General features: G+C 54.2%; 1 protein-coding gene across 5 annotated transcripts; it reads left to right on the top strand.

Moving 5' to 3' along the window:
- Positions 1-93: 93 nt before the first annotated feature.
- SZRD1 (SUZ RNA binding domain containing 1) lies at positions 94-16,894 on the top strand. 5 transcript variants are annotated; one of them, XM_066334441.1, is made up of 5 exons: positions 94-410; positions 559-678; positions 12,923-12,972; positions 13,888-14,139; positions 14,907-16,894. In XM_066334441.1, exons 1-5 carry the CDS (start codon positions 405-407, stop codon positions 15,007-15,009), a joined length of 531 nt encoding a protein of 176 aa, XP_066190538.1. In that variant the 5' UTR covers positions 94-404; the 3' UTR covers positions 15,010-16,894. The 5 variants fall into 5 exon arrangements, with proteins under 5 accessions (XP_066190538.1, XP_066190537.1, XP_066190536.1 ...); XM_066334440.1 differs by having other exon boundaries at positions 13,885-14,139; XM_066334439.1 differs by lacking the exon at positions 12,923-12,972 and having other exon boundaries at positions 559-654.
- The last annotated feature ends 537 nt before the right edge of the window (positions 16,895-17,431 follow it).

The following is a 17,431-nucleotide window of genomic DNA, read 5'->3' as shown; positions in this document are numbered from 1 at the left end:
GCCATGATGGGAAGGTCAAGTCTTCGCTTCGCGGCGCAGCGTGGTGGCCGCTCTGTTTGGACGATCCTGCCGCCATGTTGAAATTATTCCCGCCGCCATGTTGGGAGAGGCGGGAGGGTGAGGCCGCCATGTTGGAGAGGTCGGCGCTGAGGCGGAGGTGACAGGGCGGGTCCCGTTCCTTTTCCCTCTCCGTCCCCGCTCCTTCCCCCTTTCCCGCCCTCATCCACAGCCCCAGGAGGCGCAGCCGGGGTACGGCGAGCTGCCCTGGCCGCAGGGGTGCCCCTCAGCGCTTCGTGCAGCCCTGCCATGTCCCTACGTATCCCTGAGAGACCTGGAGCATCTGAGGGCTCAGCTGGGAGGCGGGATGTGACCTGTTCCTGGAGGGCTGTGGTGCCCCTCTTCCCATGGAGGTGAGGGAAGGGGGGAGCGCAGCCATTCCATGGGGGAACATCTCTGCTCGGGGCTGTGTTTTGGGATCAGATCCCGGTGGCGGGTTGTGGTGGGGACATTATTCTCCAGGGAAAAGGTAATCACTGCCTCTCTGTCTGTCTGCCACAGACACGCATCCCGCATGGAGGAGCCTGCTCAGCATCCCGGGCCCACGCCCTGCCCGAGGGGATGCTCCAGAAGCCTCATGGAGAGCGGGGATTGCCGGTGAGGAGCCGTGGGATGTCCCAGGTGCTTTGTGGAGGGTTGGGATAACCTGGGGACACGTGTGGGGTTTGTCCTCCACCAGGGGAGTACCCTTGGGGTGTGATACAACCATCCGTGTTGCATTCCCAATGGATCCTGCCGGGGTTTTGGGGATGTTCGGGGTCAAGCATGGCTGGGAAGGGGATTTTTTTACAGCACGATGGAAGGAGACATCCAAGGAAACAGCGCTGGAAGGGATCGAGCCAACCATGCCAGGCACTGGCTGCTGGAAAAATAAGTTCACGTTGCCTTGTGGAAAATCCCAGAGGATGGATAGAAACAATCCCAGGCTGCTGCAACTTTTCCTCCATGGGCAGCATTCCCAAGGAGGGGAAACACTGTATTCCACCCCGCTGAGCTACCCAAAGAGTTGAAATCCAAGGATTTAACACCCCTGGGGCACTGCACAGCCCCCAGATCCCCTCCAACAGTTCCACCTTGGATAAACAGCCCCTCAAAATCCGCCTGTGGGGGTTGTCCGGAGGTTCCCTGCCCAAATTTTGGGCTTGGCAGAGGAGCAGGAGACGCAGGGTTGGGACAGACCACAGGGATTAGGATTTATTTTAGCTGGAGGTTTTTTGCGATATTTTTAGGAATGCCGTCGCCATCTGCCGGCAAATTCTGGCACTTTAGTGGGAATTTGGAGAAAAAGTTAAGGATTTAAGGGTAGGTTCTGTAACTGCTTGTTTGTAAGTTAGTTTTATTTTAGGATGCTGAAGGGGCAGTTAATTTTTGAGCGAAGAAAAGGAAATCCAAATTCCACTCCAAAAACTTTTGTATTGCTCAGAGCTCAAAGGAGAACATTGGTGTGGTGAATATTTTGGATATAAATGAGAAAACTTTAAGAAATTATGGGCTCTTGGGGAATTTTTGATGTTCTAAAAGCTGGAGCTGATCATTGTATTTCATAAGAGCAGCTTTGGGCTTAAATGAAGAGGCACCAGTTGGAGGATGGAAGGGCACACGGTCACCTTGACGTCTGCAGGAGGAACCAGAGGTTGGACTGGTGGCTGAAATAGCCTAAATTTGGGGAGAGATTTGTCCAATACCCAAAATTAGGGAGAAACTACTCAGAATTAAGAGAAAATGTCCTAAAACTAAGAGAAGAGACCCAAAAATTAAGGAAAAACACCCCAGAATATAAAAAAACCTATAGGAAAACACAAAAAAAACCGGAAAATTAAGAGAAAACACACCAAAAGTAAGGAAAAACACCTCAAAATCGTGGGAAATTACCTCAAAGGGAAAACACGCTCAAACTAAGGGAAAACACCTTAAAATTTAAGGAAAACACTAAAATTAAGGGAAAACGCCTCAACTCCTGAACACCTGCCCTGAGATTGGTCCTCCCGGCCGCCAGGGGGCGCTGTGGCGCCGCGCCCTCGCCCCCGTTTCCCGCCCTTTCCGCGGCCTGCGCGTGCGTTGCCGGGCGCGGGCCGGCGGGCGGCGCGCGCATGCGCGGGGCGCGGGCCCGGCGGCGGACGGGAATTAAAATGGAAGATGAGGAGGTCGCGGAGAGCTGGGAGGAGGCTGCCGACAGTGGGGTGAGGGCGGCAGCGCGGGGCGGCGCGGTGCGGCCGAGGGGACGCGGGCGGGCGGCGCGGCGCTATCTGAGGAGGCGGCGGGACGCATCCGGCGGCTCTGCGGCCCCGCGGCGCTGCTAGGCCTCTTAAAGGGACCGCGGCCTCTCTCGGCGCAGGGGGCTGCGGGCCGCCCCCAGCCCCGCTGTTCGCCGGTTCTTCACTCCCCCTTCAGGTCCCTCCTTGGAGCAGCTCCTTGCCCGTCCTCCGGCGCCCCGCGTGCTCCTCGATGTCCAAATCTCTCGGCCCGGCGGGGTGGCAGCGGAGGCTCGGCGGGGTCGCGGCCCAGCCCCGCAGAAAGCTCCGGTTGCCGGGGGAGGTGAAGCAGGAGGGCGGCGAGCAGAGCCAAAATGTGCGTGCCCAGCGTGGCAGTGCCTCCGGCGGGGCTGTGGGCACAGCGCGGGGGCTGCGGACGCACACACACCCAAAAGCCTTTTGCCCCTTGATCGGAACGTGCTCCTTCACTCGAGCAGAACGAGGGGAGTCCCAGCCTGGCCACGTAGAGCTGGGCCCCTGCTTTAACAGCGGCTCAGGAGCTGGAATCGGCATCGTGTCTGTCACGCTGAGAGACCCCGAGGGTTTGTGAGTGCTGTGCTTGCAAATACAGTGACTGTTTCAGCGGGAGTGTAGGCGGCTGCTCTGCGGGGTGTTCGCGGGGAGAGGAAACTTCGCCAAGCAAACTCTGCTTTTAATGAGTTCCTCGGGGTCGTTGAGGATCAGGGGGCAGAAGGACCTCCGGACTGGGCCTCAGTGAGGAGCCTGAACGGGATTGTGGGCAAGGGATTGGGTTACACCTCGCCAGAGCCAGGGGAGCAAAATAGAGGCTGTAACTCAACGCCCAAGAGGGGCCAGTGCCAGGCTGGCAGCAGAGCTGCTTGCCCGCCCCTCCTGCCAAGGCCGGGGGCTGCGCCCAGCGGGAGCCTCGTGCCTGGCGACGGAGTTAATTCCAGCGCTCCTGAAACCGCTCCATGCAGGGGCATGGCTGGAGCCTCGGGAGCTGATGACTTCGGCCTTGAGTAATGGTTTAAAATGGTCCCACTGCTCCAATCCTGCCGTGGAGCATCTTCCCAGTTTGTCCTTCCTGCTAGTACCTCTCAGGTGCTTTTCCTTAGAAGGAAAAATCCCTGTCACTTGCCCTTTCTCACACCCTTTTCCAGTCCAAACTGGTGATTATTCACACTCATAACCTCAGTGGTGCTCGTGCTGGTGAGCAAGGAGATTCTCTGGGGAATCACACGATCCTTGAGGTTGAAAAAGCCCTCCAGGATTATGGAGTCCACACTGTGCCTGATGCCCACCTTGTCCCCAGAGCACTGAGTGCCACATCCAGGCCTTCCCTGGACACCTCCAGGGATGGACACTCCAAACCTCCCTGGGCAGCCTCTGCTAAGGCCTTTCCACAGAGAAGTTCCTCCTGATGTCGGACCTGAGCGTCCCCTGGCACAGCCTGAGGCCATTCCTTCTCTTCCTGTTGCTGTTCCCTGGGAGCAGAGCCCAACGCCCCGGCTGTTCCCTCCTGTCAGGGAGCTGCTCAGAGCCACAGGGTCGCCCCTGAGCTCCTTTTCTCCAGGCTGAGCCCCTTTCCCAGCCCCCTCAGTCGCTCCCTGTTGGACTGGCCGGAGGAGCAGCTGCTCTTGCAGTTGTTGGGCTCTGGATGCCTGTGGGAGCAGTTGGAGGGCTGTGGGAAGCAAGCCTGTGCAGGGTGGGAGAGGGAGCAGGAGCTGCCCTGGGCCAGCCCTGGGGGTCAGGAAGGGGATTTTACTCCATGCCTGGCAGGAAGGAGCCCTGGAGCTGCTGTTGGTGCCCACAGGAAGCGGGGTGCTGAGCAGGATGAGTGCAGAAGAGCTCAGCCTGCCCTTGTCTCGTGGTTCTTGTGGTCCTGATGGATGCTGGTGCACCTGGGGACATGCAAGTGTCCCAGAGTTACAGCTATAGGAGGTGGGGAAAGAGGAACAGGGGCAGGAGGAGCTCTGCTGTAGCATCAGCAGCACCTGCAGCTCCTCCTGAGGGGCAGCTCTGGTCTCTGCCCTATGATCAGGAACAGGATTGAGGGGGCAGCTGGAGCTGTGCCAGGGGAGGGTTTAGGCTGGAGATCAGGCAAAGGTTCTTCCCCAGAGGGTGCTGGGCACTGCCCAGGCTCCCCAGGGAATGGGCACGGCCCCAGAGCTCCAGGAGCATTTGGACAGCGCTGCCAGGGATGCCCAGGGTGGGATTGTTGGGGTGTCTGTGCAGGGCCAGGGGTTGGATTGATCCCTGTGGGTCCCTTCCAGCTGAGGACATTCCATGGTTCTTTTTTTCCGTCCAAGGCAGCACAAGATGGATCCAAACGTAAAGGCACATGGCGTGGCAGTCATGGCTGGTGCTCATGAGGAGGCTGGAATAGAGCAGAGACACCAAGGAACAGCTTCAAACACATCCTGTTCTGACAGTGCCAGGACAAGAGGGAATGGGAAGGGTTAGGTGGGATACTGGGAAGAAATTCCTCCCTCTGAGGGTGGGAGGCCCTGGCACAGGGTGCCCAGAGAAGCTGTGGCTGCCCCTGGATCCCTGGAAGTGTCCAAGGCCAGGTTGGACGGGGCTTGGCACAGCCTGGGACAGTGGAAAGTGTCCCTGCCCATGGCAAGGGTGGCACTGGATGGGTTTTTAGTCCTTTCCAGACCAAACTATCTCTGATTCTGTGATGCTGATCCTTCACACTGTTGAGAACCTAAGTTATTTAATTTTTTAGGCCATTCAGCATGTGAGGGAACAGTAGAGAGGCAGCAGGAGATCCATGGTAGGTTTTTGGGTTACATTGCCTGTGTTCCAGCATGTAATTTTTTAATATACCACCCACAGGGTGTTCCTTGGGAAAGCAAATACATCAGATTTTTAGTTCTGGGCGTTTGTGTTTGTAGTTTTTGGTGAGGCTGAGAACTTCTGCTCAGGCCTTGAAGGTTTGTTAGCAAGAGGCAGCTCTTGGCTGAGCAGAGATCTTGTGGCCTCCTAATTAAAATTCACTTCATTTCCCTCTTGCAGCTTTCCCAAATCAGGCTCTAGGAGAATCTCATTAGGTTGAAGAAAACTCCCCAAAACCTGACACAGCCCTTCTGTTTCAGTTTGGTCACTCAGGGAGCTGTAAAACAAATCCTCTGCTGGATGGGTAGGTGTCTAACGTGGCTTCCATTTGTCTCTTGGTCTTGTGCCATCAGAATTGCCCCCAAAATGGAACAGCTCCTTGGGAGTGCCACCCCTGAGCGACCATGGCAGGCAGGTGCCCTCTGCTCTGGCATTGTCTCCTGTCCCAGGAATCCCAGGGCCACAGGGTGCAGCAGAACTCCGTGAGAGCTCTAAATCCCTGTCACCTCCCTGGTGTCTAATTAGAGCCTGGAATGTCTGTGGAATGGGGAGGTTTTGCTTGTCCAGGAGTTACAGATGGAAAACCAGGGCGTGCGTAACGTGTGAGTTGTCTGAGTTAGGAGTGAGGGTGGAAAGGGCTTCAAAGGCCAGTCTGGGTCAGAAAACGCTAATGGGGCTTAATTCCTGGTTTGTTTCTCTGTTGTGTTGTGTGGCCCAGCTGGAAGACACAAATGAGGGGTCATTTGGTGACACTCGGATCTGTTTAGCTGGTGGAACCAATAATTAAATGTTAGGGGGAAGCTGGGCTCCAGAACTGGAGTGTATCATGGGTGATCCTCAGCTTGGAATTGGTGCTTGACTCATGGATTAACTGGTTATTCCTTTGCCCATTGAAATTTGACTGTGTCAGAGTCTTAGTAATTGATTTCAGGTCAGATTCTCTTTCAACTTCATCCCAAGGGGGGAGACAGCTCTCTTCTCTGCCCTGTGAGGGAATGACTGGAGCTGTACCGGGGGGGTTAGGTAGGAGATCAGGGAAAGGTTCTTTCCCCAGAAGGTGCTGGGCACTGCCCAGGCTCCCCAGGGAATGGGCATGGCCCTGAGGCTGCCAGAGCTCCAGGAGAGTTTGGAGAATGTGGGATTGTTGGGGTGTCTCTGCAGAGCCAGGGGTTGGACTCTGATCCCTGTGGGTTCCTTCCAGCTCAGGACATTGCCTGGTTCTCTGCAGGTCAAACATTACTCTGGCAATCTAAAACAGGTTAAAAAACCCCATGGAATTAATCTCCTTGTGTGTCTTTTTCCCCCCGGGGTTTGCAGATTCCCAGCTGCTGCCTCCAGCCTCCCCAGTGGCACCCACTGATCCCAGCTGTTCCTCACTAGTCCCTCCAGGAAGGGAAAAGCTGCCCCACGTCCCAGTTATTGGCCACTCTGGGAGGATGGGAGCAGCCAAAGGCTGGGAATGGATTTTGTCCTGGCCTTGGGGCCGGGGCTTGTCCCCTGCTTGTGTCACAGTGCGGAGGGAGGACAGGTCACCTGAGGTGGCAGAATGTCTCCTGTCTGTCACCTAAATGAACCTGTGAGGGTGGGGTGGGTGTCACCTGCCAGCAAAGGCTCCAGGTCATTGGATCTGAAGGTTTCAGCTGCTGTCACTTGGAGTTGCTGAATGGGATTGAAGTCCAGCAGAGTCAGGAGGGAAATATTTTGGAGTGTGACCTCCGTCTGCTAATGGCTGCTGTGGTCAGAGGCCACAGTAACGAGGTTGGGGTGTGCAGGAACTGTGTCCTTGAGGAAAACTGGGTTTTGGTGTCAGGGCTGTGAGGGTCATGGAATCCCAGAATGGTTTGGGTTGGAGGGACCTTAAAGCTCATCCCATTCCATGTCCTGCCATGGGCAGGGACACCTTCCACTGTCCCAGGCTACTCCCAGCCCTGTCCAGTGTGGCCTTGGACACTTCCAGGGATCCAGGGGCAGCCACAACTTCTCTGGGAATTCCATCCCAGCCTCCTCCCACCTTCACAGGGAACGATTAATCCCAAATATCCCAATCTAAGCAGTCCCTGTTTAGTTTGAAGCCAAGTTTCCTGTCCCTCCATCCCTTGTCCCCAGTCTGTCTCCAGCTCTCCTGGAGCCCTTCAGGCACAGGACGGGGCTCTGAGCTCTCCCTGGAGCTTTTCTTCTCCAGGTGAGCACCCCCAGCTCTCCCAGCCTTTCCTCCCAGCAGAGCTGCTCCATCCCTGGGACCATCCTGGTGCCTCCTCTGGATTCTCCAGCAGCTCCAGGTCCTCTCTGTGCTGGGCCCCAGGGCTGGGGCAGCTCTGCAGGTGAGGTCTCACCTGAGCAGGGCAGAGGGGCAGAATCCCCCCCGTCCTGCTGCCATGGTGCTGGGATGAGCCCAGGATGGATTTGGATTTCCCACACCAGAATTTGGGCAAGCTTTCACCCAGTGTTTTCTGTAGGTGCTGTAGCGGGTCCAAAAAAGTCTTTAAACTGGGAATGGAAGTTTCTGTTTCTGCTGCTCGATGTTGCTTGGGCAGAGGGAGGTTTTTTGTTAAGAAATTTGAAGTTTGGAGGTTGGGAATGAGCAGTGGGAAATGAGGGTTGGTTTGGGGATATTGCAGCAAGGGAGAAGGAGCCGCTGCTTTCCGCACCATAAACATCCATGCTGGGAATGCCATGAGGCGCTGCCAGGCTTGTTCCCAAAAATACTCCATGTCCTGTTTCTCAATCCCCTGGTGCCGAGGAGCAGGTTCTACCCATGGAGACAAAAACACCTGGGGCTCTCCTGGGCCAGGCACTGCCAGGCCTGAGTGTGGCAGTGTGATTGGGAGAAGGAATTAATGCAGCAGGCTGATTCCCAGTAGCCTCACGAATTGGAATATTGCAGTAATTAATAGTTTAATTTATCTTTGGAGGAGACAAATAGGTGGATAATGAGGAGATCAGGGACTGCCCACGTCTGCTCTTTCCTGATGTTGTTTTGGGGAAGCAGTTCCAGGTTCAGGTCCCCATCAACAGCTTTGGTGATCTCAGATCTTAAAACTTGTTTTTATTTTCTAAAGAAAAGAACATTAACCAGGCTTTGGAGTTTGCCTCTGTCTGGAATTGCCAGAACATCTAGCAGTGCTGTAATGAGCAGACAAGGCCGTGGTTTTGGGAGGATCCAACTCCAGCCTAAATTTGCTTGTTCAGGGGTTTGACATTTCATGGTATTGGAGGGAGAAGGGGTAGAAGGTTGTGCTGGGGGTAAATACAGCAGAGAATGTGGTTAATGGTTTTCCAGAGCTTTGGCATGTTACCAGGGATCCAGGAGAGCACCAGGACTGCCCTGTGCTGTGGTAGGGATCTCCTCTGGATTTCTGCAGAGGAATTTTGGAGGAAGAGGGGGAAATACCCACCCAGTGTAAGTGATTTTTACAAAGTCTCTGCCGTCCTCACACCTCGAGTGTGGTCACTCACTGAACTTGGGATAAAAACCAGCCAGGGGTTATCCCCCTATTCCTTCCCTGGATCAGCTGAGCTCGGAGCTGCCAGTGTTTATTGTTTAGGAGAGTCCCTGCTGGCAGGGATGGGGGGATAACGCTTTGTACGTGTCCAGAGCATTGCAGTTATTCCCAAAACGTTCTTTGGACGACAGCATGGCTGACTTGGGCCACTGGGCTTTGCAATATTCTGGTTTTGCTTGGGAATGTGCTTCCATCCCGTGGAGGCTCTGCAGGGCTGTCCCTTCCTGAAGGACTTGTTCTTGGGGTGTTGAGAGTCTCCAGCTCACCAGGAACACCCCCAAGCTATCAGCTTTATGGCTGGGCTGGCTCTTTAAGATGCCAGGCCATGGGAATGTGGAATCTGAGCAGCAGCTTCATGTCTTGGGATCCATGTCTCCATTCCAGGGCAGGGTATGGATCCCCTTTGCTGTTTTCCTCATGGGTGGGGGTAGGAAGGATGGCTGTGATGGGGCTGGAGCTCACTTTCCATGACGTCCTTGTCCACAAATGCAGCCTAAATGTCAGAGAACAGAGTCTCCTTCAGGCTGTTTGTTTGGGTCCTGTTTGGCATCCACAAATAATAGCCCTAAAAATAGGTGGATGAGATTTCTCACTAATCTTTGGGGAGGGGTTTTGCACGGGGATGTGAACCAGGCTTCATTTTTGGTGATACAGATAAGTTTGTCTGGGAAGGGGGAGTTGGAAGAGCCCCTCAGGTGATGGATAACTGTGGTTTTGTCCACAGTCACCTGTCCAGGTCCTCGGATCCCAAATCCAGCTGCCTCTGCAGACAGCTCATGCCTGTGGTGCTTTTAGTGCCTCTGGCATTTGCCCTCCGAGTCAGCTCCTAATTTTATCTCCTTACCCACACGATGACAGCGTGACACAGCAGAGGAGAGGGAATGACATCAGCAGACGGATGGATCCGTGCGGAGCAGCAGCAGGGATTTGATTTTAATTAAAAATGAGCAGTGCCAAGGTGATTCTGCTTTTAAATTGGTGCAGTGATCCCTGTCATGAGCTGTGAGGCTGCTCGTGGCTGGGGCTGTCTCTGCACGTGGTGTTCAAAGGCTCCCTTCCTACAATTCCAAACATCCCAGTAATGAACACTGAGCTTCCTGGAAAATGCGGAGTCAGTGCCTATGTTTAAAAGAAAACACAATTTCTGACGCACCAAGAGGTGTGTGAGGTGAGGAGCTGCTTTTGACCACCTATTTAAACACAAAGGGAGACTTTTTCTACCCAAAAGTTCAGTGGATGCCTGGGGGCAGCTGGAATCCCCTGAGCAGTGCCAGGAATTCCATGGATCCTGCAGGACTGACAGTTGTTGGGATGGGTGGGAGAGGCTTGTGTGTGCTTGATGTGAATGATTGGTTTATGTTATTCTGCCAAGATCCCTACATGTGGAGGAAGCCTCGTGTTCCGCAGAGAGCACAGTGCTTCCATCAGCTGCTGAGGCTGGAATTTAGGGAATATTTTAGCTGCTCCTGGCTTTGTTCCCTGTGCCAGCCTGATGTGGGCACAAGCCCAGGGCAGGACCTGTCCCCTGTGCTGAGGGACCTCGTGTCCTGGGACCCTTTTGTGCAGGAAGGACACTGAGGGGCTGGAGCATGTCCAGGGAAGGGAACAGAGCTGAGGAAGGGGCTGGAGCACCAGCAGCAGCTGAGGGAGCTGGGAAAGAGCCTCAGCCTGGAGAAAAGGAGCTCAGGGGGACCTTGTGGCTCTGCACAGTTCCCTGACAGGAGGGGAGAGCTGGGACAATCAGGCTCTGCTCCCAGGGAACAGGGACAGGAGGAGAGAGAACGGCCTCAGGCTGGGCCAGGGGAGGCTCAGGATGGACAGCAGGAGGAATTTCTCCATGGAAAGGGTGGTCAGGCCTTAGCAGGGGCTGCCCATGGAGGTTTGGAGTCCCCATCCCTGGAGGTGTCCAGGGAAGGCCTGGATATGCACTTACTGGTATATTGGGCACAGGGTGGACTCAGTGATCCAGGGTCTTTTCCAGCCTCCATGATCCTGTGTGATCCTTGATGAGGAGCTCCCCAAGCACAGAGCAGCTGCTGAGTGTCTTGGTGCTGGTTTATGATCCAGGACCAGTGTTTGCTCCCTGACCACTGGCAATTTTGGGGCTTGGGAGATGAAGACATCAAGAATTTTACTGCAAGTGACCTGCTCCAGAGTGGGAAAGAGCAAAAAAGGCTGTAAAGGAATTGTGATGGTTTTGAAGTATTCCTTAGAATAAGTTTTTGTGTTGAGCAGAGTAGAGTTTCATTTTTTCTCTGGCAGGGGAGGCTGCAGGTTGTTGGAGTGTTCAGAGCATGTGTGGATGTGTGGTGCTGTCTGGCAGCGCTGGGGCTCGGTGACACAAATCACCTGTTCTCAGGTGCAGAGGTGAAGATGACACTGCTATTGCAGGGTCTCACAGTCAGTCCTGCATTCAGACCACAGCTGCAGCCCCAGGGCTCACCTCAGAGCCACCAGCAGTGCAGAAATGTGACTTTTGGCAAGGCTGCCTCTCCTCTGCCAGGAAGGAGGGAGCAGAATAGAGCCTTCCCTATGGTTCCTTCATGTGGCTTGTGACACCTCTGTGCCTGTGGTCCCACCTGAGGGCTCAGCAGCCCTTTTTTGTCTGGAGTGAAATGATTTGAGAGGCTCCTGAGTGTGTTGTCCCACCCTTCCACCCCATTTTCTTATTGTCTCTCTCCCTGTGCCCTGAAATATTTAATAGGGGATATTCTAGGAGGGCCTGGGAGCCGTGGTGAACTCTTGGAGGCTTAAAACGTGGTTTCAAGACCATGATGTCACCTAGGCTGGCTCAGTGAGGAGCCAACCCCTTCCCCTCAGTTCAGCTTCCATGCCAGCTGATCCACGACATCTCCATCCTCACCGGGATACCCACCCCCCTGCTGCCTGTTCCCGTGCCTCTCTTGGGGCGCAGGAAGCAGCTCATACACATTTTCCTCCCCCTTGAGGTGCACTGGAGTGGGATTTTCCACCCTCCCAGTCCCCTTGAAGAGGAAGGAAACCGCAGGTGTTTGGCCTCCTTGGGAGGCTCTGGCTGGGACCTGCCTTGTGAAACTCTGCCTGGTTTTGTTACCTCCCAGGACAGGGTTGGGTAGGAAACTCAACCTCCCACCCACCTTTTATCTTCCTGAAATGATTTATTCCCTTCTCGGTGGAGGCTGCCGTGGCCTGTATGACTGACAGCCAACACTGTGGTTTGGCATCTTGTAGTGACTTGTGCTCCTTCCCTGCTCACAGGGGCAGAGAATTTCTGTCCAAACCCGTTCCTTTCCCAGGCTGTGCTTGCTGTGGTTCCTGCTGTCAGCATGGGGAAGCAGCCAGGCCTCAAAGCAGAGCAGCTGCCTCCTGCCAGAAGTTTGGAATTTCCTTTTATAGTGCCAGTTATCAGCTGGCTAAAGTAGGACACTCTCAGGTAGTGTTTTCCCCCCTTCCTTGATGATTAAATCAAACACAAAAAGCTGTTTTGGCGCCTCTTTTAACAGAGCTGTTGTGAGGATCTAAAAATACCCGTGGGGTTGGGGGAGGTCACCTGCAGGAGGGTTGAAACCTGGCTTTGTGCTCCTCCTTAGCTGAGTTTCTCTGTGTAATTGCTTTGGTTACAACACCTTTGCTGAGGTGGATGCCAGCCTCAGGCAGAGGCTGACATGCTCAGACCCTGGCTGGCAGTGAGGCTGGCAGTGATGTGTCTCTCTGTGATGGGTGACTCGGCAGCATGTGGAAAGGCACGGAGCAGCCCAGGGAGGCTCCCTGTGTGCCTGTGGGGCAGGGCAGGGCCTTCTCCTGGCAGGAATGTGGCCCTGCCGCCAGCCCTGCCCACGGCTGTGGGCTCGGGACTCAGCTCCCCCTGGAATCGCGCCTGTGGATTTCCCCAGCCAAGGCTGCTGCTGCTCCTCTGCCCGGCAGGTTTGCCTGGTCCCCGCCTGGATCCAGGAATACCTTGCTGTGGAATCCTGTGGGGTTTATCCTCATAGGTGTTTTTTTTGCCAGCTGAAGTGGTTTAAATGAGCCATGAGCATCCCGCACTGGATCCATGGCCTGCTGTGAGTGTACTCCTGGTTACAGCAAAATACTTGTGCTGGTTTTGCTTTTCTCATGGGTTATCCATGGTGACTTTGCTTTTCGCCGCCTCTTGATTCCCAAGTCATCCTCAGATGGAATCAAACACTTCCTTCCCCCTTTATAGATCAGTATTTGGAAGAGTGAAATTAAATGTGTGCCCAGACAGGCTCAAACTCCAACCTCCAAACTGAGATTGGTCTTCATTTTATTAAAAACTTTTGGTTTTACTTTTCTCTTTTTCTTTTCAAGGAAATAGACAGACGGTTGGAAAAGAAGCTGAAGATCACACAGAAGGAGAGGTAAAATCCTGATTTTCCTGAGGTGCTGTTGAACAGCTGAAGGCCTGGGGGTTGGGAATAGTGGGGAAACAGCTTCAAACTCAGCAGGGAGTGCTGGGTCGGAGTTGAGAATTAGGGAATCCCTGTGTCTGTGCCACTAGGTGGCCCTTTGGAGCCGTGGCAGGGCAGCAGAAAGCTTCTGAGAGTGGTTTGATTTCAGAGCCAGTTCCTCCAGACTGGATGTAGCTCCAGCTTGGGGGAAGCCGTGTAAGAAAGAGGCACTCACGGGATGAAATGGGTGAGTCAGGTAATCCCAGCTCTGGATTGACTCACTGTGTCTTGCATCAGGGAGAATTTCTTTTCCTGCTTCCTTTGGGTCTGGGCAGTGGTGTGTTATTTTCTCTTACCAGAAATGTTTTTAATCACTGCTGACAAGTCCTTTGTTGTTGGGGGTTTTTTTGCCCTTTGATTATTAGAGAGTCATGGGATTTATCCTCTGGAGTTCCACACAGAAAAGGGGCTATAAAACATTCAGATGGTGAGCTGGGGCCAGGGCTAGCTCTCAGGAGTGAAATGGCAGGGTTGGACTGACAGGCTGGATATCCTGGTGAGAGGACCCCTAGAAATCCTTGCAGGGAATGAAATCAAGGTGCTTATACCGATATCTTCGACTAGAAATGCTAAAACTTTACCTAGTGTCTGTTCCCTTTCCTTCACTAGAGTTTAATGGTGTCAAACACAGCAGAGACTGATTTTCCATCTCCTTTGAGCTAATCCACTGCTCTAGTTTAGAGTTAGAACTATAGCAAGGTCTTTAATTATTCCAGGCTGCTCTTAATCACAGGAACACCATCTGAGCACAAGGAATTCACACGCCAGGCAGAAAACCCCCATGGAAAACAAGCACCAACCCCATGTTTTTCTTCCCAACAGCAGAAAGTCCAAATCTCCTCCCAAAGTGCCGATCGTGATCCAGGACGACAGCCTTCCCACGGGGCCTCCGCCCCAGATCCGCATCCTCAAGCGGCCCACGACCAACGGTGTCCTCAGCAACCCCAACTCGGCCAGCCGCCCCGCCTTCCCTGTCAAATCGCTGGCGCAGCGCGAGGCCGAGTACGCTGAGGCCAGGAAACGCATCCTGGGCAGCGCCAGCCCCGAGGAGGAGCAGGAGAAGCCCATCCTGGACAGGTGAGAGCAGCCCCGCGGGCTTCGGGGGAATTCCTGCCTGGCACTAGTGGGGATGGGCTCCCTGGGGAGTGCAGCTGGGCCAGCACAGAGAGAGGAGGGCTCTGTTAACAGATCCTCTGCTATGTGGAAGTGAGGGGAAGTGCCTGTTGAGGCAAAAAATCATGGAATCATTCAGGTTGGAAAAGCCCTCCAGGATCATAGAGTCCAGCCATTGACTGACACTGCTGTGTTCCCCACTGAATGTGTCCCCAGGTGCCACATTTGTGGACCCTTGGAACGCTTCCAGGGATGAGGTGACCACAGCTTCTCTGGGCAACCTGTGTGAGGGCCTCCCCACTCTCACAGGGAATTCCTTTCCTTCCCAGTATTCAATCCATTCCTGCCCTCTGGCAGTGGGAAACCGTTACCCCTTGGCCTGTCTCTCCAGGCTTATGTCCAGAGTCCCTCTGTCTTTCCTGTTGGCTCCTTCAGGCACTGGAAGGCCACAGTTAGGTCACCCCAGAGATTCTCTGTTCTAGGCTGAACAATCCCAATTCCCTCAGCCTTTCCTCACAGCAAAGCTGCTCCATCCTTCTGATCACCTTGGCGGGCTCCTTGGGACTTGTTCTATGTCCTTCTTGTGCTGGGGACCCCAGAGCATGTGGTGTAGGCGTTTCCCTAAGGCACTCAGAATTCCACACCTCATTCCCTCACCCGTGCTCCCTGTGTCCCCACGGGCCCCAGCTCTGTCCCCGCAGGCTCTAGCTGCGTCCCCTCTGTCCCCGCAGGCCGCCGCGGATCTCGCAGCCCGAGGACACCAGGCAGCCCAACAATGTGATCCGGCAGCCGCTGGGCCCCGATGGCTCGCAGGGCTTCAAGCAGCGCAGATAGAGGCGGAGGCGCCGTTCCGCCGGCACGGACACATGGACCCGGGCCAGAGGACCTCCCGGGGTGATTTGCACTGTGACCCTTTTGCTCTGCCCACTGTGACCTTCAGCCCCAGGCACTGTGACCTCCCCTCTCCACCCACTGTGAGCGGCGATCCCAGCAGGGCCATCCCCGCGGCCAGGGGGACACGAGGGGCTGTGCCGGACTCAGCCGGGCACAGAGAATTGTGTGTGTCCCACTCGGGTTGGAGCGAGCGCCAGCAATAACGTTTGTTGTACTCAAAACCTGGCATTTAAAGAAAAAAAAAAAAAAGATGGGAAGCCTCCCCAGCCACGCATGTTGTCCTCATCACTTCCAGAACGAGTTCAGTTTCCAAGGATTTTACGTTCTTTTGTTTGGTTTTCTGTTTGTTTTCTGTATCTCGGATCCGCGGAGTGCATGGGAAGGGTTTGAGCCATTTGTTTGAATCCAGAGAGGTAGTTGAGTGTTCCAAACGAAATTCCAATGGATTTCCATGAGTATGATGGCTTGGGGATGACAAGCTCACGCTTCTTCTACATTTCCACTGCCATGGAAGCGAACTCCTGGATACTTATCCCAGATGCCTCGGAGTTGGACCCAGTTCACATCTTGCTCCTGTTAAAGCTTGGCTCTGATTCTCTGCTGGCTTTGAGGAAAAGCTTAAGATACATCCTTTTTGGGTTCTTTTGTATTTGGGGAGAAGGGAATGCAGAGTGACCCTGTGAAATTGCCTGCTGTCCAGCCACGGAGGGCTGGGCGGTGAAGAATTAGGGGGATGTGAGGAGGAGGAGGAGGAGAGGCTCTGGCGCTGCTCTGGTCGTGATATTGGGCAGTGGGATATCCCGAGGGTCCGGCCCCAGCGGCACAGGGACGGTACAAGCTCTCCCAGAATGGCAGAATCGGGAACCAGACCAGCCTTGGAGAAAGCCTGGATGATTCCTCCGTCTCCCTGGAGTCACTGAGGCTTCAGGGACAGGATTGTCCTGATCTGGCTCCTGGGAAGAGGATGGGGAGGCTGCTGCTCCCCAGGAACGGAGATGTTCCCCCTGGATGAAGCTGAGGATCACTCAATATCAAGGGATTGGATGAACACTAAATGCTCTTCCTGGAATGGCCAGGACCCGGAAACCTGGGTGGTTCCTGACAGATTCCTGCATCCGCGTGCTGCCTTCAGTAGGTTCAAGGGGGAATGAGCCAATCTTGATGTGCACAAAAAGCCCTGTGTGGAAATGAGGCTGAAATCCCACAGAAACGGGAAAATGGAAACTACCTGTGTATCCAAGTGATCCGCTGGAACCTTAATGAGCCTTGCAGCTGGTTCAGGGTGGGGTGGGATTCCCCTGGGATTCCCCCATGCATCCTGGTGACTTTTGGAGGATCTCAGTCATCCCCATCAGGCTGGGGGCTGGGATGAGCTCCAGAAGGGAGCGGGAGGGAGAAGGACGTCAGCAATAACTGTAGTCACTGCGCCTTTCCTTAGTTATTCCTAAAAATAGCATTGAATAGCCAAAAACCTCCCAAATCCACTGGATTTCTGGTGCGGCTGGTCAGCCTCCTCCGTGTCTGACACCGAAATTCCACCACTGGCACCGAGACCTCCGGCACCGAAATCCCCTTTTCCAGCACTGAAATCTCCTTCTCCCGGCTGTTCCTTGCTGTGTCCCGGTGCCAGGACACGGTGCCCAGGACACAGTGCCCAGGACACGTCCCGCCCGCGGGCAGGGCTCGGCGGCGTTCCTGTGGGAAGCGCCTTCATCCCGAGGAGGGGGAGGATGAATGCGGTACCGTGTGTTCCCGCCCCAAAAAAAAGTGCGCCGGAAAGAAAACATTTTATAAATTGTATTTTAAATAAATGTCTTTAAACTTTTCACGGCTTTATGGCTCCCTCTTTTTATCCCTATGTCTGTCAGGGGCAGCTTTTTGCTGGCGTGTGCATAAAGATCTGCCAGGAAGGTAAAATCTCGGAGCTTTTGCCCATAATTGGGCTGGTTTTACCCAAAACCGGGGGATTTTACCCTGTGTTTAGGGTGGTTGAGAGGAGTGGTCCAAGGAGGGTGGGAAGGGCAGTGCTCCAAGGGAAGATGTGGATTCCAGATGTGGATGTGAGCACTGCCTCTCCCTGGAGGAGAAACAAGCAAGTCAGTTCATTTAATTAATTTAATCTAATGTGATTATTTTGTTGCTCTGTGCTGGGCTCACCCCTGGGTGTTGTGCTCTGTAACGTCCAGAGAAGTGCTGAGGCTCTTGGGGTGAGGAGTCCAGGAGCCCTGGCAGCTCCCACAGCCCCTGCCTCCCTTGGAATTCTGATGACTTTAAACTATTTATTTATAATAGGAATAATGTAAACATATGATATTAATATATAATATAGAAATAATAATAAATATATTAATATAGAAGAAAC

Source organism: Sylvia atricapilla, chromosome 22 (genome assembly GCF_009819655.1).
Source record: "Sylvia atricapilla isolate bSylAtr1 chromosome 22, bSylAtr1.pri, whole genome shotgun sequence".
In the NCBI taxonomy this organism is placed as follows: Eukaryota; Metazoa; Chordata; class Aves; order Passeriformes; family Sylviidae; genus Sylvia; species Sylvia atricapilla.
Note: the sequence above shows the minus strand (reverse complement) of the source record. Positions and strands in the feature narration are given on the sequence as shown.